Source organism: Loxodonta africana, chromosome X (genome assembly GCF_030014295.1).
Source record: "Loxodonta africana isolate mLoxAfr1 chromosome X, mLoxAfr1.hap2, whole genome shotgun sequence".
Lineage (NCBI taxonomy): Eukaryota > Metazoa > Chordata > Mammalia > Proboscidea > Elephantidae > Loxodonta > Loxodonta africana.
In genome coordinates this window covers 127,268,924-127,293,109 of record NC_087369.1, presented here as the reverse complement: position 1 = coordinate 127,293,109, position 24,186 = coordinate 127,268,924, and the positions used below count along the sequence as shown (strand labels likewise).

Sequence of the window (24,186 nt, the reverse complement as noted above, 5' to 3'; positions counted from 1 at the left end):
GAGAGATAGGAGAGTAGCACCTCAGAATATAGCCAGAGTTGCTTGTCTTGCTTGGAATGACTATTATATCTGAGATTCCCGCGGGCGCGTCGCCTATGTGTGCTGGCTGTGTGGAGATTGCCCCCGGGGGGTCTGGCCCGCTGGAGTCACGGTCAGATCCTCCGCTTCCAGCCCCACGCCCAGCGTCAAGGCTCCCCTACTGGGACGGTGCACTCTCGACTCCAAAATCAGTCGCTGCCTCCCGGGGACTTCTCGTCCCTCCAGCCGCGTGGCCGTGCCGCCCCGAGAACCAGTTGAGCCTCCTCCCGGGGTTAGTTCAGATGGGTGGAGCAGGTCCCCGTGCTTGTGCCGTGACCGAGTGTCCCGGCTGGGACGCTGTTCTCCCCGCTCCAATACCAGTCGCTGCCTCCCGGGGACTTCTCCTACCGGCTGCGTCCCACGCCGCCCGCGCGACCCGGCTGGTCCCCTTCCCGGGGTTAGTTCAGGGGGGTGGAGCAACTCTCCGTGTTTATGGCGTACCTGCGTCCAGTCCAAATCCCTGCGGGACGGTTCCCCGGCTCGGATGCTGCTCTTTCTGCTCCAAGACCAGTCACTGCCTCCCGGGGACTTCTCCTACTGGCTGCGTCCCACGCCGCCCGTGGAACCGGCTGGTCCCCCTCCCGGGGTTAGTTCAGGAGGGTGGAGCAGGTCTCTGTGCTTGTGCCGTACCTGACTGGTACGCTGGCTCCAGGCTCTGGAAACAATCGCTGCTTCCCCGTATAAGTTCGTTCTCCGTCTCTAAATCTGTGTTTGTTGTTCAGGGTTCGTAGATTGTTATGTATGTGATCGATTCACTTGTTTTTCCGTGTCTTTGTTGTAAGAGGGATCCGAGGTAGCGTCTGCCTAGTCCGCCATCTTGGCTCCGCCCTCCTTGATGGTATTACTTGCAGTACAAGTTTTTAATTTTGATGGAGTCCAATCTATTTTTTTTTGTCACTTGTGTAACTAGTGTCATATCTAAGAAACAATTCCTTAATTCAAGGTCATGAAGATCAACAATGTTTTATCCAAGAGTTTTATATTTTTAACTCTTACATTTAGAACTCTGATCCACTGTGAGTTAAGGAAGGGGTCCGCCTTCATTCTTTTGTATGTGGATATTCAATTGTCCCAGAACCATTTGTTGAAAAGTTTATTCTTTCCCTCATTAAATTGCCTTAGCACCCTTGTGAAAGATCAACTAACCATAAATGTAAAGGTCTATTTCTGAACTATCAATTTATTGTACTTAGTCTATCCTTATGCCATTATCACACCTGTCTTGATTATTGCAGTTGTGTAATAAGTTTTGAAATCAGAGAATGTGAGTCATCCAAATTTATTCTTTTTCAATACTGTTTTAGCTATTCTGAATCCCTTCCATTTCCGTATGAATTGTATGATCCCCAAAACGTTTACTTTTAAAACAAATCAGTTATCAGCTTCTGTGGATTATAGCTATACGAAACATCTGAATTACCACTAAGGGTTTTTTAAAAGGCTCACTAAGGTCATCCCTTTAACTTTAGTAATTAAGCAAGATGAAAAGAATGCCCATGACTGAGGTGGCAAAAAAATACCACCTTAGGGTGGAATAATACAGTGATATTTTAACTTGAAACCCTTGGATGGTTAGACATTAAGACAAGATTCAGGTAAAGTTAGAAAGGAGTACTGAGTTCAATGTTTGAATATAAGGGTAGGGTAGAAGAAGCTGATAAAAGGAACATTACTTAATGATTATAGGTCCCAAATTACAACAGTTCCCTACTTTTAAGTTTGTTTTGACAAATCACCTAATTTACTACAAAATATCAAATTTAGTTATTTTAATGAGGAATTTTGAGGAATTTTTTAAAACTTTTTTTTACTGTACTTTAGATGAAGGTTTGTTTACAGAGAAAATTAGTTTCTCATTAAAGTATTAATACACTATTGTTTTGTAACACTGGTTGCCAACCCCACAACATGTCAACACTCTCCCTTTCTTGACCTTGGGTTTCCCATTACCAGCTTTCCTGTCCCCTCCTGCCTTCTCGTCCTTGCCCTTGGGCTATTGTGCCCATTTAGTCTCGTTTTGTTTTAGGGGCCTATCTAATCTTTGGCTGAAGGGTAAACCTCAGGAGTGACTTCAGTACTGAGTTAAAAGGGTGTCCAGGGGCCATATTCTTAGGGTTTCTTAAGTCTCTGTCAGACCAGTAAGTCTGGTCTTTTTTTGTGAGTTTGAATTTTGTTCTACATTTTTCTCTAGCTCTGACTGTAATGAGGAATGTTTTTGCAAATACAGATTGAAAAATCCATGCTTGTATTCTAGATTTCAAGCAAGGTACATTCCCTTAAACTATATGAATGGAGCACGCGTTTATCTATTAGTAGTATATCCAAACTGGACGAAAGTATCCAAGATGGAAAATACAAATAACCTCTTGAGTGATGAAACCCCCAAAATAAATCTATAAACACAATAATAAGTATGACAGTCCTATTAACAGTTACCTCTTAAATGCAAGCATTTAAGACCCCCCAAAAACTAAACCCATTGCCGTCAAGTTGATTCTGACTCATAGTGACCCTGTAGGACAGACTAGAACTGCCTTGTAGAGTTTCCAAGAAGCACCTGGTGAATTCGAACTGCCAGTCTTTTGGTTAGCAGCTGTAGCTCTTAATCACTATGCCATCAGGGTTACTATTCACAATTACTTCTTAAACACTAGCATTTAAGTATTCATAAAACCACATGAACTCATTCACTTCCAAAGATGGTAGCTTAAAATAATTTAATATTTGGATTGTTTGAAGAGTATAACAGATTATCCAAGAAAAAGCTTAAAATTTCTGAACTTTTTTTTGCCTCTGGGTTTTTTTTTTTTTGATGGAGGCGTTTTACCCCATGGCCGCATATATTCTGTTTATTCATTTACTTGGGTGCTCACAGTTGTGACTGGAATAAACTTGGCACTCAGCACACATTTAGTAGCCACTTAAGATGTGGTAGTCTGCTTCCATAAAGACTTACAGCCTTGGAAATCCTGTGGGACAGTTCTACTCTGTCCTATTGGGTCATTATGAGTTGGATTTGACTCAACGGCAATGGGTTTATTTTATTTTTGGTAATATGGAGCAAAATCCATTCCCGTCTAGAAAACACCATACGTTACTGACATCCTAAGAGGTACTCTCAGGACTACTCGGTCTTTGGCATTGACACTGGCTTCAGTAGTAGTCTGTGGCTTCTGACAGTGAAGAAAAGGCACAGCAAAGATGAACATTGCTTAACGTGTTAACTTTTAAAAAAACTGTTGCTGTTGTTAGGTGCTGTAGAGTCATTTTGACCCATAGAGACCCCGTTTGACAGAGTGGAACTGTGCCACAGATCCTCTGAGTGAGTTCGAATCGTCAACTTTTTGGTTAGTAGCCGACAGCTTAACCATTTGCACCACTGGGGCTCTTTTTCCACAAATGAGTAGATTTAAATTAGAATATTTCACAAAGTCAGCAAAATAAATCATGGTTGGGGCCAGAGTTGACCCGTAAAACCAAAAATTAGAAGAAAAATACTCAAAGAAACACTCCTCTCAAATATCACAAGTCTATCTTAAAATAGGAGCCCTGGTGGCACAATGGCTAAGAGCTTGGCTGCAAACCAAAAGGTTGACATTTCAAATCCAACAGCCACTCCTTGTAAACCCTATGGGGCAGTTCTACTCTGTCCTGCAGGGTTGCTATGAGTCAGAATTGGAATCAACTTGAAGGTAATGGGTTTGGTGTTTTTTTTTTTTTAACTTCAAAATAGGCTCCTGTTCACAGTCCATAATTTAAAATTAAGAGTCTAATTTTATTTTTAATAAACTTCCTGGTTTACTAACTTAGAAACAAATTTACTCCCCACCGGTAAAACATGTTTCTAATTTATATTATAATCACAGAAAATATATTACCTTATTCTTATTAAGGCAAAGAAAAACCAATTGTGTGAGTAAACCTATTACTCTTATCTGCATTATTGTATAGGGTAAGGAACCAACTCCTAATCAAAAAAGTTGGAAAGTAAGATAGTGCCGGTTTTGAGTCCTGGTGGCACGACGATTAAGCGCTCAGCCGCTAGCTGAAAGGTTGATGGTTTGAACCCACCCGGCGGCTGCACAGGAGAAAGACCTGGAAATTTACTCAAAGAAAACTCTGTGGGGCGCCTCGGGTAAGAGAATAAAGGAAATAATAAAGATTAGAGCAGAAATAAATGAAATAGAGAATAGAAAAACTACTGAATGAGTCAACAAGACCAAAAGATGGTTCTTTGAAAAGATCAACAAAATCAATAAACCACTGGCCAAACTGACAAAAGAAAAACAGGGGAGGAAGAAAATAACCCAAATAAGAAATGAGACTGGCGATATCACAACAGACCCAACTGAAATTAAAAAGATCATAAGAGAATACTCTGGAAAATTGGACTCCAACTAATTTGAAAACCTAGAGGAAATGGACAAGTTTCTAGAAACACACTACCTATCCAAACTAACACAAACTACAGTAGAAAAACTAAAAAAATCCTATAACAAAAGAAAAGATTGAAGAGGTAATAAACTTCCAACATAAAAAAGCCCTGGCCCTGATGGCTTCACTGGAGAATTCTACCAAACTTTCAGAGAAGAGTTAATACCAGTACTATTAAATGTACTTCATGGCATAGAAAGGGATGGAATACTTTCAAATTCATTCTACGAAGCCACAGCAAAACCCTGATACCAGAGCCAGGTAAAGACAAATTAAATTACAGACCAATATCCTACGTGCACTTAGAAGCAAAAATCCTCAAAAAAAATTCTAGCCAATAGAATTCAACAACATATAAAAATAATTCACCATGACCAAGTGGGATTCATCCTAAGTATGCAAGGGTGGTTCAACATTAGAAAAACAATCAGTGTAATCCATCACATAAATAAAACAAAAAATAAGAACCACATGATCTTACCAATTGATGCAGAAAAGGCATTTGACAAAATCCAACACTCATTCGTAATAAAAACTCTCAGCAAAATAGGAAAAGAATGAAAACTCCTCAACATAATAAAGGGCATTTATACAAAGTCAACATCCAACATCATCCTAAACCAAGGAAGTCTGGAAGCATTCCTCTTGAGAATGGGAACCAGAGAAGGATGCCCTTTATCATCACTCTTATTCAACACTGTGCTGGAGGTCCTAACTGGAGCAATAAGGCATGAAAAAGAAATAAAGGGGATTCAAACTGGTAAGAAAGAAGTAAAAGTATCCCTATTTGCAGATGATATGATCTTATACATAGAAAACCTCAAAGAATCCACAAGAAAACTACTGGAACTAATAGAAGATTTCAGCAAAGTATCAGGATACAAGATAAACATATAAAAATCAGTTGGATTCCTCTACGCCAACAAACAAAACTTCAAAAAGGAAATCGCCAAATCAATACCATTTACAATAGCCCCCAAGAAGATAAAATACTTAGAAATAAACCTAGCCAGAGACATAAAAGGCTATACAAAGAAAACTACAAGACACTACTGCAAGAAACCAAAACAGACCTGCATAAGTGGAAAAACATACCATGCTCATGGATGAGAAGGCTCAACATTGTGAAAATGTCAATTCTACCCAAAGCGATCTACAGACACAATGCAATCCCGATTCAAATTCCAACGACATTTTTTTAATGAGGTGGAGAAACAAATCACCAACTTCATATGGAAAGGGAAGAGGACCAGGATAAGTAAAGCATTACTGAAGAAGAAGAACAAAGTGGGAGGTCTCACACTACCTGATTTTAGAAGCTATCACACCACCATAGTAGTCAAAACAGCCTGGTACTGGTACAATAACAGATACATAGACCAATGGAACAGCATGGAGAACCCAGATGTAAATTCATCCACCTATGAGCAGCTGATACTTAACAAAGGCCCAAAGTCTGTTAAATGGGGGAAAAGACAGTCTCTTTAACAAATGGTACTGGCATAACTGGATATCCATCTGCAAAAAGGTGGAACAAGATCCATACCTCACACCATGTAAAAAAACTAACTCAAAATGGATCAAAGAGCTAAATACAAAATCTAAAATGATAAAGATCATGGAAGAAAAAATAGAGACAATCCTAGGAGCCCTAATACCTGGCATAAACAGAATACAAACCATAACTAACAATGCACAAACACCAGAAGAGAAACTAGATAACTGGGAGCTTCTAAAATACATTTATGCTCATCCAAAGACTTCACCAAAAGAGTAAAAAGACAACCCACAGACTGGGGAAAAAGTTTTGGCTATGACACATCTAATAAGGGTCTAACCTCTAAAATCTACAAGATACTGCAACACCTCAACAATAAAAAGACAAATAACCCAATTAAAAAATGACCAAAGGATATGAACAGACACTTCCCCAAAGAAGACATTCAGGCGGCTAAGAGATTAAAAAAAAAAAAAAAACCCATTGCTGTTGAGTCAATTCTGACTCATAGCAACCCTACAGGACAGAGTAGAACTGCCCCATAGAGTTTCCAAGGAGTGCCTGGCGGATTGGAACTGCCAACCTTCTGGTTAGCACCTGTAGCACTTAACCACCACACCACCAGAGTTTCCGGCTAACGGTACATGAGGAAATGCTCACGATCATAATGCAAATCAAAACTAGAATGAGATACCATCTCACCCCCACAAAGCTGGCACTAATCCAAAAAACACAAAAAAATAAATACTAGAGAGGTTGCGGAGAGACTGGAACATTTATGCTCTACTGGTGGGAATGTAAAATGGTTGGACCACTTTCAAAAATGATTTGGCACTTCCTTAAAAAGCTAGAAATAGAAATACTATAGGATCCAGCAATCCTACTCCTTGAAACATACCCTAGAGAAATAACAGCTGTCACACGAATAGATATATGCACACCCATGTTCATTGCAGCACTGCTCATGATAGCAAAAAGATGGAAACAACCTAGGTGCCCATCACAAGAAGAAAAGATAAACAAATTATGGTACTTACACGTAATGGGATATTGGATGCCATGATAAAGAACAATGATGAATCTGCGAAACATCCCACAACATGGATGAATTTGGAGGGCATTACACTGAATGAAATTAGTCAGTCGCAAAAGGACAAATATGGTACGAGACCACTATTATAAGAACTCAAGAAAAGGTTTAAACACAGAAAAAAGCATTCTTTGATGGTTATGAGGGTGGGGAGGGAGGGAGATGGGAATTCACTAACTAGATAGTAGACAAAAATCATCTTTGGTGAAGTGAAGGACAATACACAGTACAGGGGAAATCAGCACAAATGGAAAAAAGCAAAAGCTAAGAAGTTTCCTGAACACAATCAAACACTTTGAGGAACAGAGTAGCTGGCACTGGGGCCTGGAGAACATGTTTTCAGAGGACATGTAGATCAATTGGCATAACAAAGTTTATAAAGAAAATGTTCTGCAGTCATTTCATCACAGAAGACATTCAGGCAGCTAACAGATACATGAGGAAATGCTCACGATCATTAGCCATTAGAGAAATGCAAATCAAAACTACAGATACCATCTCACCCCAACAAAAGCCAAAAAAAAAAACAAACCCATTGCCCTCGGGTTGATTCCGACTCATAGCAACCCTATAGGACAGAGTAGAACTGCCCCATAGAGTTTCCAAGGAGTGCCTGGTGGATTTGAACTGCTGGCCTCTTGGTTAGCAGCTGTAGCACTTAACCACTACGCCACCAGGATTGGCATTAATCGAAAAAACACAGAATAATAAATATTGGAGAGGCTGTGGAGAGACAGGAACACTTATACACTGCTGGTTGGAATGTAAAATGGTACAACCATTTTGGAATTCGATTTGGCGCTTCCTTAAAAAAGCTGAATATAGAACTACCATACGATCCAGCAATTCCAGCCCTTGGAATATATCCTAGAGAAATAAGAGCCCTCACACGAACAGATATATGCACACCCATGTTCACTGCAGCACTGTTTACAATAGCAAAAAGATGGAAACAACCAAGGTGCCCATCAATGGATGAACGGATAAATAAATTATGGTATCTTCACACAATGGAATGCTACACAATGATTAAGAACAACAATGAATCCCTGAAACATCTCATAACATGGAGGAATCTGGAAGGCATTATGCCGAGTGAAATTAGTCAGTTGCAAAAGGACAAATATTGTATGAGACCACTATTATAAGAACTCGAGAAGAAGTTTAAACACAGAAGAAAATATTCTTTGATGGTTATGAGGGTGGGGAGGGAGGGAGGGGGTATTCACTAATTAGATAGTAGACAAGAACTATTTTAGGTGAAGGCAAAGACAACACCCAATACAAGGGAGGTCAGCACAACTGAACTAAAACCAAAAAGCTAACAAGTTTCCTGAATACACCCAAATGCTTCGAAGGCCAGAGTGGCCGGGACAGGGGTCTGAGGACCATGGTTTCAGAGGACATCTAGGTCAACTGGCATAACAAGATATATTAAGAAAATGTTCCACATCCCACTTTGGTGAGTGGTATCTGAAGTCTTAAACGCTAGCAAGCGGCCATCTAAGATGCATCAATTGGTCTCAACCCACCTGGAACAAAGGAGAATGAAGAACACCAAAGACACAAGGTAACTACAAGCCCAAGAGACAAAAAGGGCCACATAAACCAGAGACTACATCAGCCTGAGACCAGAAGAACTAGATGGTGCCTGTCTACCACCGATGACTGCCCTGATAGGGAACACAACAGAGAATCCCTGACTGATCAGAGAACAGTGGGATACAGACCTCAAATTCTCATAAAAAGACCAGACTAAATGGTCTGACTGAGATTGGTGGGACCCCTGGAGGTCATGGTCCTGGGACCTTCTGTTAGCCCAAGACTGAAACCATTCCTGAAGCTAACTCTTCAAACAGGGACTGGACTGGAGTATAAGACAGAAAATGATACCGGTGAGGAGTGAGCTTCTTGGCTCAAGTAGACACATGAGACTATGTGGACTGCTCCAGTCTGGAGGAGAGATGAGAAGGCAGAGGAGGACAGGAGCTGGTTGAATGGTCACGGGGAATACAGGGTGGAGAGGAGGAGTGTGCTGTCTCATTAGGGGGACAGCAGCTAGGAGTACATAGCGAGGTGTGTATAATTTTTTGTATGAAAGACTGACTTGATTTGTAAAATTTCACTTAAAGCACAGTAAATAAAAAATTTTTTTTAAAAAAGAAAGAAAATGTTTTACATCCCACTTTGGTCAATGGCGTCTGGGGTCTTAAAAGCTTGTGAGTGGCCACCTAAGATGCATCAATTGGTCCTAACCCACTTGGAACAAAGGAGAACAAAGAACATCGAAGACACAAGGAAAATATAAGCCCAAGAGACAAAAGGGTCCCATAAACCAAAGACTCCATCAGCGTGAGACCAGAAGAACTAGATGGTACCTGGCTACCATCAGTGACACCACCCTGACAGGGAACACAACAGAGAGTCCCCGACAAAGCGGGAGAAAAATAAGGAGCAGAATTCAAATTCACATAAAAAGACCAGACTTAATGCTCTGACTGAGACTGGAGGAACTCCTGAAGCCATGGCCCCCAGACACGCTGTTAACCCAGAACTAAAACCATTCCCGAAGCCCACTCTTCAAAGATTAGGCTGGACTATAAAACAAAATAATATTTGTGAAGAGTGTGCTTCTTAGTTCAAGTAGATAACCCACCCAACACGAGACTAAATGGGTGCCTCCTGTCCAGAGGCAGGATGAGAAGGCAGGAAGGGACAGGATCTGGTTGAATGGACACTGAAAACCCAGGATGGAAAGGGGGGGCGTGCTGTCACATTATAGGGATTGCAATTAATGTCGCATAATAGTATGTGTATAAATTTTTGTATGAATAATTAACTTGGGCTAACCTTTCACCTAAATTAAAAAAAAAAAAGCAAAGATGTCTCCTTGAAGACTAAGGTGCGCCTGACCCAAGCCATGGTGTTTTTGATCACCTCATATGCATGTGAAAAGCTGGACAATGAATAAGGAAGACCTAAGAAGAATTGATGCCTCTGAATTGAATTGAATATACCATGGACTGCCAAAAGAATGAATAAGTCTGTCTTGGAAGAAGTACAGCCAGAGTGCTCCTTGGAAGCAAGGATGGCACCACTTCATCTCACATACTTTGGATGTGTTGTCAGGAAGGACCAGTCCCTGGAGAAAGACATCATGCTTGATAAAGTAGAGGGTCATCAAAAAAGAGGGAGACCTTCAAGGAGATGGACTGACACAGTGGCTGCAACAATGGGTTCAAGCATAACAACGATTGTGAGGATGGCGCAGGACTGGGCAGTGTTTCACTGTTGTACACAGGGTCTCTATGAGTTGGAAGTGACTCAACGGCACCTAACAACAACAACCTTGAAGCTATGATGCCTACAAAGTTCATAAAACATGTCTGTTATATTTATTAGATTATAAATCATATATATTAGAATTTTGTTTTTAATAGGAAATTGGATTTTCTTGCTGTCCTGGATCCGGTTACCTAGAAGCAGAGCTTGACACAGGGATTGGGGTGCTCGTGATTTATGGAAAAGTGTGCTAAGAGAAAGCAAGTGAAGGAAGCAGGCTGTGGCAGGAGAAGGAGCTCAACAAGATGTGGAGCTGGAGAGGAGCCTCTGCCTGATCCCATGGGAAATCTAGAGCACACACTGCATCTCAGAGTTGGTCTTACTTTGAAGCAAGGGGGCCAGCCTTTTGTACTCCCATATCAGTCAGCCATTGGTGGCTGGTTGCAGCTGGGGTGGTGGTGAGGTTCCCAGGTAATGGCTCTCTGTGGACTGAGGGCAATTCTCTGGAGAATGGGGCAGCTGTGAATGATTAGAGCCCTGGTGGTGCTGTAGTTGAGAGCTATGGCTGCTAACCAAGGGGTCAGCAGTTCCAGTCCACGAGCTGCTCCTTGGAAACCCTATGGGGCAGATTTACTCTGTCCTATGGGGTTGCTGTTAATTGGAATTGACTCGATGGCAATGGGGTGAATGATTACCAGCCAAAGCTCACGCCACCTGGGGATAGGTGTCAATCCAGTTGCTGTCAAGTCAATTCCAACTCATGGTGACCCTATGTGTGTCAAAGTAGAACTGTGCTCCATGGGGCTTTCGATGGCTGATTTTGGGGAAGTAGATCACCAGGCCTTTCTTCCAAGGTGCCTCTGGGTAGTCTCCAACCTCCAACCTTTTGTTTAGCAGCTGATCACATTAACCATTTACATCACCCAGGGACTCTGAGGGATGGGTTCACTAGCCAGGTAAACAGGATCTGGCCAGCATACCAACAGTATCCATGATACTCAGCTGTGATAATTAACCCACTGTCTAGGACCTCACTAGCCTTGTATTATGAAATCTCAATATTCTGAACACGATACAGAGTTGCTTGCTGATCAGTCACTGGTATCAGCTTTCTGTAATTATGGCTGTTTGAAATAAATTTGGCTTGGTAGATTCAAACCTTAAAAAAAAAAAACCTATGGGGCAGTACTACTCTTTCACATGAGATCGATGTTGACAGCACCTAACAACACATGTTTTGATAATCTATAGAAGATATTTGCCCTTCTATAGACTTTAAGGCAAGAGCTTAATTTCCACTTCTTTTTGACATGCTATATATATTAAAAAAAAAATCCACTGCTGTAGAGTCAATATCAACTCATAGTGACCCTATAGGACAGAGCAGAACTGCCCCATATGGTTTCCAAGGAGCAGCTGGTGGATTCGAACTGCTGACCTTTTGGTTAGCAGCTGAGCTCTTTACCACTGCACCACCAGGGCATGATTCACTTATAATGCATTTCAAAAGCATCAAGTAAGGTATCTTCAGCAATGCTCTCCCTTCATAGGCCACTTTCCTTAAAACTAAACTAAAAAAAAAAAAAGTCGCCTTGGAGTTGATTCCGACTCATAGCGACCCTATAGGACAGAGAACTAGCCTATATGGTTTCCAAGGAGCACCTGGTAGATTTGAACTGCCGACCTTTTGGTTAGCAGCTGTAGGTCTTAACCACCACACCACCAGGGTTTCCAAAATAAGCTAAAGGAACCCATTTTCTTTCATTTAATTTTGAAAAATTATCTAGTGATATTTCTTGATTATATGTGTCAATAAAAATAAAAGATTAATCTATTTTCCAAACAGTCTATTAAAAATTATCAAAACCCATTTGTGCTTTAAGTGATATTTCTTGATTATACGTGTCAATAAAAATAAAAGATTAATCTATTTTCCGGTCTATTAAAAATTATCAAAACCCATTTGTGCACCAAGGTTTTAAGTTATTAAAATGTGGAGAATTTTAAGCGACATCTACTTAAAAATTCAGGCAGATCAAATTCTTACGTATAATCCCAATTGCTTCTGGGAACATTTGTTCTTCGTACCACATCTTTGACGTACCCACAAGAAAAACCTCCTAAAGTTCTTCCTGTATTCATATTTAGACTTGTTTCTCTGAGATTTAGATTAAAAAAAAAGTTTTGTTGTTTTTGTAAATTCACCAGGCTTGGTAAAATTACAGAATGTATTTTTTTCTCTTTCAGGTGTGGCTATAAATTAATGTAACTAATTACAACTTCTGCTTTTTAGAAATCAAATGGTATGAGCTCTTGTTTAAAGAACTTTCTTTACTAATTTTTAAAACATACTCATTAAAGCTAGATATATACAGATGATACCAAAACAGATCAATATTCTTCATCATTGCTAAGATAAAAATCTTAAGTGAAAATACAATGTTATGACAATTAAAAAAAAATTAGACTTCCAAGCCAAAAAGAAATACTGACTTTGGTATTTTGTACATATCTTTATTAAAACCTCCAAGAGTGGGTAAGTTCATTTTGAAACAAAATCCTTCCTTGACAACTGAGCATATCCCACTACTAGAGAGAGGCACGTGAAAGTTTTCACGGGAAAATCCCAGTTCTCCAGGTTTTGGAGAGGCAGATAAATTAAAGGAGAGAGAAAAACAAGCACATCATTGAACAGAGACTAAACCTGAAATAGAATAGGCCGGGGAAAAAAAAAGTGATATCAGTAAGTATATGGGGGTAATGGGAGGGAAACTAGCAACACTGATCAGATTTTACTTGTGTCCCCATAGCAAACAAATGGTACATACTAGAAGAGATAGTAAAGACAGTGCGACTTTATCTTTAAAGAGATAATAAAGTTGGGGCAAGAAAGACTCTTGATGCCCAAGATGAAGGTTCTGTGTTTAGAAATGAAATGACATATGTATTTTAATTATACGTTTTCATTACGCTTTTTTATTATGAAAGGGATAGTCTTATCAATACTGCATGATAATTGACTTATAATGTTTTCAGTTCTACTCTACTCTAGAGAAAGAGGTAAAAAGCTCTACACTACAAACCCAATAAAATAGGGTAGGCAGGAAAACCTATGGTGATTTTTTTCTTTGAATTTTAAATTAAAATATAAATAGTTATAATTTAAAACATTTTATCGATCTATTAAAAAATGGGGCTCCTAGGCATCGAAAAAGAAAAATCATTTGAATTGAAACTAACTTTCTATATTTCCACGAAAGACATACTAAGCATCAAAATCAGGCTCTTAACCTCCTTTTGCCAAGAATATTTGCCCTATTTTTTAAGACTTTACTATGTAAACAGATATGCCACTATTTTGCTGTGGGCCACATTATGAAAATAAAGCTGACCTACTAGATATTAAACAAAAGATATGCAGACTGGCTTAAAATTGCTGTCACTCGGCAACAGTAAGAGGAGAGTTCTTTTTCAAGGCCTTGTTAAATTCTCAAATATAGCTTGAGCTGTTAAAATCCAAGTTATATAGAAGTACACAAGGTGTGTATATATGACAAGCAGCAAACAGAGTAAAAAACATCAAGTAATAATAATGTTTTAAAAGTATACACTCCTAAAATGATAAAGTCTTTACTTCTCACTTCTATTTTATTAAATGACTAATAGAACATAATTCCTATAGCTTCCATTCTTTTTTTAAATAAACCTAGATATGAATAGGAAAGATACTATAAATTTCTTTTTAAAGAGTGGACCACACTAAACAAGCCTTTTTTTCAAAGTAATTCAATTACTATATAATTACCTCTGTGCTAATATCGTGATAGCGAGTCGAAGCTGCCCCACACCTGAGTCTGAGTTTGGTTACCAGTTGCTCCAAGTCGTTAACTTCAGTAAAGCGAAAAGCTGTTTTTCCTTTGATGCTGATGACGACAGATTTGCTGGAATCATTTGTCTTATCTATAGCTAAGACCTGGGGGTGAAAAACATTTAAGTGAATCACGTTTTTCTGTTACTGTTGATACTTTTTCAGGCAAAATGTGTTTGGGCCTAGTGTTTTATAGCTAAAAGTTTTGGCCTGTGATACATTAAGAAATTGGCTTTGGGTACTAGCTGTACCACTGATAGAAGTAACCTCAGTGCAAGTTATTTCACTTCTCAAGGAAAAAGTTTAGCTAACGTGTAAAGAAATCACAATACAATTGTAAAAACTCAGCACTGCAATACTGACAATTTATTTCTAACCTACACGAAAGTTACCGATTCTATTCTTTTTTGACAATCAAATGTGATAATCTGTATTTTGCTATTCATGTCACAAACGTCTGCGTTTTAGTCATCCTAATGCCTTTTTTAGTCATCCTAATGCCTTGTTTTGTTTTTAAATTTTTAATTTTTTTCTACTTTCACTTTTAATAAGAGCTGGAAGGCTTTACTAAAAGTAACTGAGTCACAAGAGACTGGAAGGGCTGACTCCTTAGGGGGAGAGCAAGTGGGAGAACGGAGTAAGGTGTATATAAACTTATATGTGACAGTTTGACTTGATTTGTAAACGTTCGCTTGAAGCTCAATAAAAGTTAATAAAAAAAATGCTTGCAAATAAGGAAATTAAAACTCAGCGAAGTTCTGTAGTTTCCCCATTATCTGACAGGCAGAAAGGGAATTGCTGAGACTAGAACTCAAGTCTCTCAATCCAGTATGTCTGAATCCATGGAAATGGCTCTACGGCGTCTTATTTGAATGATAAGGAGAGGATCAAGAGGCAATGATTCATCAAAAAGTACACATTCAATGGCCTTATCTCACCATATTTGAAGAATGGGGGTGGGGAGAAGAAAGTAATGAAAATTGATGATGCCTGAACCAGCTTTAAAAACAAAAAATCAACATCATAATATTGTCACTGGATGTTGATGGTTTGTTGCGAAAAAGAGGAAGGAACTCAGCAATGTGGCTGTAGGTCATTAGTGCTTTCTGTGTCCTTTCTTTTTCTCAGTGGGAAGCAGGAGTAAGATTTCCTCTCCTTTGTGAAACTGAAGACAGTTTCCCTTTCTAGACTTTAGTTTTCTTCACCAGCAGTTAATACACAGCTAACCCATCTCAGGTTGATACATATGTAAATTTACACAATTGTTTCTATTTGTAAAGGAAAAAAGCTATCGTCAATAAAATGTGAGAAGTGAAAAAAAAAAGTGAGAGCATCTCAGGAGCTAGAACACCTATCTTGAATACTTAACTTAAAAAAAATATTTAAAATTACAACAAGGACACTGCATATTGAGTTTTTAGTAATTTACAGAATTAAAGGTGATTTTACTCTGCGAATGAAAACACCTTCAAACTAAAAGCTGATATGTAACCAAATTTTCATTACCTCTCGTAATGGAATGATTACGCTACATAGATTGCCATCCTGGCTAGCAAAGCAGATATAGTTTTCTGAAATGCACATTTTTCCATAAGTATTAAAGTGGCTAAATGGCACCCATAAGAAACATTCATGCACTTCTTCCAAAGTCTCTTCTTTGGGCAGCCTGTAAAAGGCAATAAATTGCTCACTGTGTGCTCGATTTTCCAGGCCTCTGTAGAAAAGAAAAAAAGGGAAGGGGGAGGGCTCAAATGATGAATTCTAAAGTGTACACATGCCTATATCAATTAATCTAAATGCACTGTAAAACAGATAGGTCAAACATTAAATACTATGTTCTTTAACAAACTATAAAATGGAAGAAACACACCAATTCCTAACAAACTCATTTTGCTTATTCTTCTTTCCAATTTTATTTTATTAGTAGATTAAAATGCACAAAAGTTAGAGATGATGTAGACCTTAAAACCATCTATTAAGGGTTGATTTGCTGGAAGTCCATGATGGCTACAACCAATCTTGGTAGACAATAATTGTCATATCAAGTTATCAGAAAATCAAGAGAATTACTCAGTTCAAACAAAATAAAATAATGAAAATTTATGGCATCGAAGTTTAGAAAGGAAGAATATCCCATAAAAGAAAATATCAAAATTCAGTGAAACAAACATTTAAATGAATGTTTAAAAAATATCCAAAGTAGAGGCATGATATAACAACACTGTTTTGCACAGCGCTGGGCACAGGATAGGTGTCGATAAATACAGGTGACTGGTTGGCTGATAACATAAATACACAAATAAAAAAGCAATTGCTTAAAACAGTACTATTATTTAGGGGCACTAAGCACATGTGCTGGAAACCCTGGTGGTGCAGTGGTTAAGTGCTATGGCTATTAACCAAAAGGTTGGCAGCTTGACTCCGCCAGGCGCTCCTTGGAAACTCTACGGGGCAGTTCTACTCTGTCCTATAGGGTCGCTATGAGTCGGAATCGACTCGACGGCAGTGGGTTTGGTTTTATGGTTTAATCACAAGTGCTAGGCAGCAATGCCATCTGGGGGAGTAAGCAGATTATATAAACTCTAACTCAAATCCAACAAGGTTAAATCTAAACTCATCCCTCCTGCACTATTTGAATATGTGATACTTCATCATGTCTTCCAAAATAATTCTGATAAATATGAGCTTCACTTAAACTGCAATTTAGTGGGCTATTTTGCTACTGTTTGAAAAGATGAGGTCTATTTATATGAAAGGAAAAATGTCCACAATATAATATCGCAAGGGAAAAAAAAACAGATTGTAGAACAGTATGTGTTGTTTAAGCCCACTCATGTTTTCTTGCAAATATTTTTTCATTCATGCACTAAAAATCTTGGGAGGGCATGCACGAAACTTAACTATGGTTATTATGCTTCTGTATTGTCTGAATTGGAGCTCTACTGGTACAGTGGTTAAGCACTTGGCTGCTTAACAAAAGGTCAGTGGTTTGAACCCCCCAGGTGCTCAGTGGGAGAAAGATGTGGCAGCCTGCTTCCATAAAGATTACAGCCTAGGAAACCCTATGGGGCAGTTCCACTCCGTCCTATAGGGTCGCTATGAGTCAGAATCAACTCAATGGCAGTGGGTTTGGTTTTGGGGTTTTGGTATTATTTAAATTATAGCAGTAATACATGCTTATAGAAACAGTAAGAAAAAATTTTTTAGATATATATGATTTTCAAGAGGCTCTCTTAAAAATGCATAGAAACAAAAATGGATTTACTGTATCTCATTTCAATACAAACTTAGTAATGAATAACTCATCAACAGATGGCTTTATAGAGGATTTTTTAAAGGGAAACACAATGGCTAAGGAGGGCTCTATAGTATGTTTATGGTGGCCAACCAAGGAACAAATAAAAAACAAATGCCCAACTAGAATGCAACAAAAACAGGATTCTTAATCCTTATAGAGTTCCATTTATAAATCATGCACACTGGAACATAATTTTGGTAATGAAGTGTAAAATAATCACCTTGCTGATCTAACCTCCAGAAAAGCAAGCTAGCTCACAAAGGAATAACTTAAGAATGGTTGAGGAATAAGCAAGAGGAACAATTGTACCCAATTGGGGCTATGCAGTAATCCCACAACCCTCCAGATCACTTGTTCATCTACCCATAACACTGTGGCTGAGGTTCCTCTTAGACCTTCCCATACCGCCTATACAGTCATCCTCCTTGCCAGAAGCTGCTTGCACTAGCTATTTCCGGAAACTCTTCTGTCCTCCTTCCCTTTGACATGCTAATTTCATTCAACTGTTCTGAATGTTGAGCAGGAAGAAAGGGCTCTGATCAGTTTCCTCAAACCAAATATAGTAACAAGCAGCTATCAGACTGATACTTCTGATGTAACCTGTTGCTGTGGAGCGAATTCCTACTCATAGGCCGTAAAAATGATTAAACACTTATTCACTGCTTTGTATTTTACAAAGTGCTTTCACACACATTATATTACCCATTCCTCACAAGTGCACTCTGAGGTAGTTATGCCAGATGAGAAACTGAGGTCCTGAGAGATTATACCTTGTCCAAGGGTTGCTCTATTCTCATTCTAAAGCCCATGTTCCACTGGCTCCACTAACTTGCCTATTCATCAAAAATGATGCTATGAATAAAATATTTTTTTTAATTAACAATGAATTTAACAATTTCAGACCTGAAACTACCTATACCACTCAGAAAGAAATTTAGAGTTAGACTAAACACACACACATACAAATCGCTACATTTCTAAAAGCATTCCAGGGCAAATCCTATCTGAATCTCCAGAAATAATTTTCAGACCCCTGGTGGCACAGTGGTTAAGAGCTCAGCTGCTAACCAAAAAGGTTGGCAGTTCAAATCCATTATCCACTCCTTGGAAACGCTATGGGGCAATTCTACTCTGTCCTATAGGGTTGTTATGAGTTGGAATCGACTCAACCACAACAGGTAACAAATAACTTCTAGTATTTTGTAGGATTAAATTTCGTGGAGAGATTATTATTTGTGAAATGCATATGAATAAACACAAAAAACACACATATTGATGATCAGCTCCAAAAAACTACCATATAAGAAAGAACAGTTACATTTCAATGGTAATCAGCACCATCATTCTTATGATCAAACTATAAAAAGTAAGTACTAATTAAGCTCCAAATACCTCTTGGTGATTTGCAGAGGATCATCAAGGATTGGATCATTATCAAACGTTTCTTTATCAAAAAGTCTCTTTATAGCATAATTCGCCAGCTGCTCCATGAGAAGGTATGTTTGATTAATGTGCAAAAACATTGAAAAGTAGTGATTCTCCCCTTGGGAACATACATGAATACTCTCTGTCAGTATGACATTGGAAGCCTTTTCAAGTTTTGAGACTGCATCCCAGGAGATAACAAGTTTTACTGCAAATAAGAGTTATAAGGAGGTATGATTAACTTTCTCAACATTGATAGATGTTTATTAATCAGGTCTTTTGGGACAACAGTTAACCACCTGGAAAAAAAAAGCTATGAATGGCTAAAATACTGCAGAGATCCAAGACTTGTTAAAATTTTGAAGAAATAATTTTAAAGAAATTTTAAAAACTATTATGACTTGATATATAAATCTGTGTCTTTACATAATTAGAGAAAATAACTTTTCAATAACCAATGATTAAAAACTGCATGTGTACTATAAATAATACTGCTTGATTCTTCTTTTTGGCCACAAAATTATATGGGGGCCATTATAGTACTATGGCTATTATGTTTATGCTGTATGTTTAAAACAAGGATAGAAACAAGTAGGCAATTTATAACAAGGGGCAAAAAGCAGTCATATGCCAGTCAACCATCATCATTTAATATCCATTCACTTCACATAGTATGCAAGACACTCTATACACATGTCCAATGGTTCATATATTAACCAAGCAGCCTTAGAAGGATTCTCTAGATGAAGTTAACTTTTTAATGTACAATTTAATTACCCTTAATATCAACCCCATTACTTTATATAAACCTAACACCACCATAGAGTTGATAGTCAGCAAGTTCAAAGTCATGGTAAGCAACAGAAACCACTTACTTTCTGATCCTAATAAAAAAGAATAGAAGCTCAAAAAGTTGGTGCTGAGATAGAGCCAGCCCTGACAAGGAACCCGTCCTTTCCAATAACTGCATGAGTAATAGGTCACTAACTTCTCCTGCTCTGGTAAGCCAAAACATTTTTCAAATTTCAAAAGGGCTTCTCGAAATTTCTCAGGATCATCTTCTTTTGCAAAAGAATGCTTTCCCTCTTCAGCAATTAATCCCTAAAAGAGATGAAACATTTCCTGAAAACTCATCACCACTTGCCAACAAAAATATATTTCACATATTTCATTTTAAATAGTTAATCATATACCACTGTATATTTCTATAAAGGTACATATATCATATGTATATACAGTATTTTTATGCAAAAATGCACACCTTCTGAGTTTGCTTGCCAGCTGCATCCTCCCCCCGGGGAGGCACCCGCCAAGCCAATCCTCTTCCACATGTTGCTGTAAAAAAATTAGCATAGCGCGCTTCAGAAAATACCTCATAAGGGGAGGGCATGGCTGGCAAACAAACACAGAAGGTGCGTTATTTGCATAAAAACACAGTATGTGTGTACGTACATACTTCTCTTAGGATAGAGGCCAGAAGATTTTCTTCAGTTTTGTAACTAGGCGTTTCTGATATCTCACAAGGAGTTACCACAAATATAGGTACTAAATATATTCTTTCAAATGAACTAAAGTTCATTCAAACTCCAAATTCAAGAGATATTGAAGTTAAAATACACCTAAGAATACTTACAATGGTACCAAAAACAAATGAATGACTTTACAATTTTCTTTAGCACTAATTGTGACATTCGCATGTATGCTTTGATCAATCCTGAAAGTGCCAGTAAAACAATGATTTTCCATTCAACTTCTGACCCTCATATAAGAGGGTCAAACATAATTTAAAAAATTTTTTTAATTTTTTTATCTACAAAATATATTCATGACACTTACTCTGATCTTTCCTTGTACAAAATTAGTAATATCTTCATTTGAATCAAACACAGATAAGGTCTTCATAATATTTTCTTCCAACCAATCCCAGTGCTTAGTTATTTCTTCTCTGTTGGCTCCTGATTAATAGCACATGAAAATAAGAGGCTCAAGGAAAACTCTACAACAAAACTGCTCTTAACATTTACAAGCTTAGTGTAAAAAGGAATAGAATATCTGTTCACTTTCAAAAATGATGATCACAAATGAATAAAAGTATTATATTTATTCTCTACTTGTGGGGACCAACGGTATTTTTTATTATAAATAGAAAGAATAAAATATTTAATGAAAGAGGAGAAAAGTAAATACAAATCATGAGAAAAGATATAAAATTCTGAAAACAAGATGCCACTAACTGGTATCTACAGTAACCAGTATCTTATAAGAGATTATGTAGAGTTACCAGGAAATACATACACATAATTCAATCCTTGGTCTTCAAATAATCTGTGACTGAAAACAGCAAGTACATGACAATCTTATGCATGCTGTGTAAATGTGGATTTCAACGGTGGCCATTCTATCTTAGGAAGTGTGAAGCCTTTGCTCAGAGTCACCCCATGTGTTAGTTACCTAGTGCTGCTGTAACAGAAATACCACAAATTGGTGGCTTTAACAACAGAAATTTATTTTCTCACACTTAAAAAAAAACCCATTGCCACCAAGTCAATTCCGACTCACAGCGACCCTATAAGACAGATTAGAACTGCCCCATAGAGTTTCCAAGGAGTGCCTGGTGGATTTGAACCGCCGACTTAACCACTACACCACCAGGGTTTCCTCTCACAGTTTAGGGGGCTAGAAGTCTTAAATCAGGGTGCCAGCTCTAGGGGAAGGCTTTCTTTCTCTGTAGATTCTAATGGAAGGTCCTTGTCTTTTTGAGCTTCTGCTTCCTGGGTGATTTTCCTGTCTCTTGGTATCCGTGCTTGCTAGTTGCCTTTAATCTCTTTTGCATCTCAGAAGAGATTGACAAAAATACACCCTATGCTAATTCCGTTTTATTAACACAATAAAGACAACCCATTCCCAAATGGGATGATAACCATAGGCATAAGGCATAGAGGTTAGGATTTATAACACATACTTTGGGGGGTGGAGGTGTACACAGTTCAATCCATAATAACCCATTTGTTACCAGAACTAGTAAAGTTACAGAAATCTCATTAAGGAGGGTAGAAAATTTGTAGCAATTTTCTGATCAGTGTTACATGGATTGTTGGAGGTCAGATAAAATATTACAGTTATCTCTGGGTTGCTTTGAAAAACATTTCAATATCTATCAACCTCCTCCTATCACCACATACCTTTGAGATCTTCCTAGCATTGTGGATTATACAAATCTCATTCAAAAGAAATATCTTCACTTCTCAGTATGTTTTATGATGTATGGAGACTGATACATTAAAACAAATTATTGACACTGAAAAACTATTCCTCATTACTCACTTAGAATTTATTCATCTTACTGAAGTCACCATCCCAAGCATAATAACATTATTTAATGAAACACAATTGAAAGCTGCGGGGAAATTTTAAGGCTTTTATTTTGGTCCTTTATATATAAGGAAGCTTCATCAGTAAGTAACCAGTACCACATTTCTGCATCAGATTAATTTGGGGGATTTAAGTTATGTAATATCCTTTCATTTTCATCAAAAATAGAATGGATGTTTTTCTTGAAATGATTTCTACCAACCAGATTTAGAGCTGAGATACACAATTCTAGTGATACCAGCAGGTGTAACATCTTCATTTAGTTTAAATGGCGTTCAATTTAAAAGGGCCAGGAGAAAAGACTCATCAGCAGCATTAAAGGAAATTTAGAGGTAAATCAAAAAACAAGCCACGTATTTAAAAAAATTAATTGTATGCTGTACGTTCACACATATGAACTGCCTAGAAAATTCATGTGCTTTTTTTCTTAAGAGAAAGGGAGGCGAGAAAATGAAAAAGACAGCCTTTCAACATTAAAAAGGCTAGAATTCTGGGATTCTAATTAGACCAACATTATAATGAAATCATAAAGAAATAAACTGTCATTATATATATTTTATTTTGAACTGCTTTATAAGGAAGAATTATCTTCATTCCTTATCCATCCACAATATATAGGTGGCAGCATCTAAACCACCTCAGCATGAATGAATATGCAGTACTAACCTGCAACACATTTCTTCATATTTCAAGAATACAATGCCTTTTGTGAGAAAGTAGGGGCGTGATAAAAAAAAAAGTTAATTTTTTCTACTTATATATCCTTAGGGCACAATTCTTAAATTTCGGGCTCACAGTTAACTTCAGATTCTTCTAATCTGAATTATCTGTTATTAATGATAAAACATTTCTAGGAAAGTTCCCATCTTCCCCAGCACTTGGAGGAGGCAAGAGAAGTTAAATTGAAGAAAAGTCATAAAGTAATAGCACTGACCAAAATATGCTCCAAATCAGTATTGCTGGAACACATGCTTTAGGTGTCTCACACCAGTGAATTTTTTTAAGTCCTAATAACCTGTAATCTTAAGTAAACAATTAGATTTCTTGCTATTCTCAGAAAGCAGAGTTGCACATTTAACTTGTTTCTAAATATCAAAACAACTAGGGAAATAGTTGTTTTAAATTTTAAAATTTCCTACTGCCTACTACTACCCAGTGCTGCCGAGTCAATTCTAACTCATAGAGACCCTATAGGACAGAGTAGAACTGCCCCATAAGATTTCCAAGGAGCAGCTGGTGAATTTGAACTGCCAACCTTTTGATAAGCAGCCGAACTCTTAACCACTGCGCCATCAGGGCTCCTAAGTTTAATTAAATTAAGTTTAAATATTCCATTTCTTAGTATCCTTATTTAATGTTGATTTATACATTTTGAAAAATCATACTTACCACATGCAATTGACCAGTAAACTTGAGAGTCTGGTGTCTGGTGTAGGATGCGGAATGGAGCTACTTTAGCAGTAGAGTCTAAGACTGAATCAAGAGTCCCAACCAGAAGCCCTGTTGTGATAGATTGTTGAATAAGGGTTTCATAAGAGACAAGTAAAATCAGTATCACTTCATGTGAGAACTAATAAACTTATTTTAAATTACTTTTTTAGCCCAAAGAATCCTCACAGAGATTTTTCCTAAAGAAAAAATGTATTCTGAATGAAGTATGCCTATATAAGTCGTGCTTGACAAAAATTATCTTTCAGTAAGTCAGGCTTAGTTGTCCACATCTGACAATATATTTTGCAGCACCTGTTTCACAAGACTGTCTCTACAGCAAATAAAAATGTGGACTCTAGTACCCAGAATATTAGTAGCTTGGCACATGTGAAATAGGATGTTATCACAAG

The 24,186-nt window shown here is 37.9% G+C and overlaps 1 protein-coding gene across 5 annotated transcripts in view; it reads right to left on the bottom strand.

Annotated features, from left to right (window-relative positions):
- The window catches only part of TBC1D8B (TBC1 domain family member 8B), a 117,385-nt gene that overhangs the window by 76,442 nt on the left and 16,757 nt on the right, over window positions 1–24,186 (bottom strand). For 4 of the 5 annotated variants that reach the window (XM_064278655.1, XM_003414817.4, XM_010594702.3 and 1 more), the window contains exons 2-7: window positions 23,735–23,845; window positions 20,810–20,928; window positions 19,849–20,074; window positions 18,941–19,181; window positions 15,757–15,964; window positions 14,188–14,355 (exon numbers count right to left, since the gene is read on the bottom strand). In XM_064278655.1, the coding sequence (XP_064134725.1) occupies window positions 14,188–14,355; window positions 15,757–15,964; window positions 18,941–19,181; window positions 19,849–20,074; window positions 20,810–20,928; window positions 23,735–23,845 (1,073 nt within the window). The remainder of the gene's footprint in view (window positions 1–14,187; window positions 14,356–15,756; window positions 15,965–18,940; window positions 19,182–19,848; window positions 20,075–20,809; window positions 20,929–23,734; window positions 23,846–24,186) is intronic. The other variant, XM_064278654.1, reaches the window with a different exon arrangement.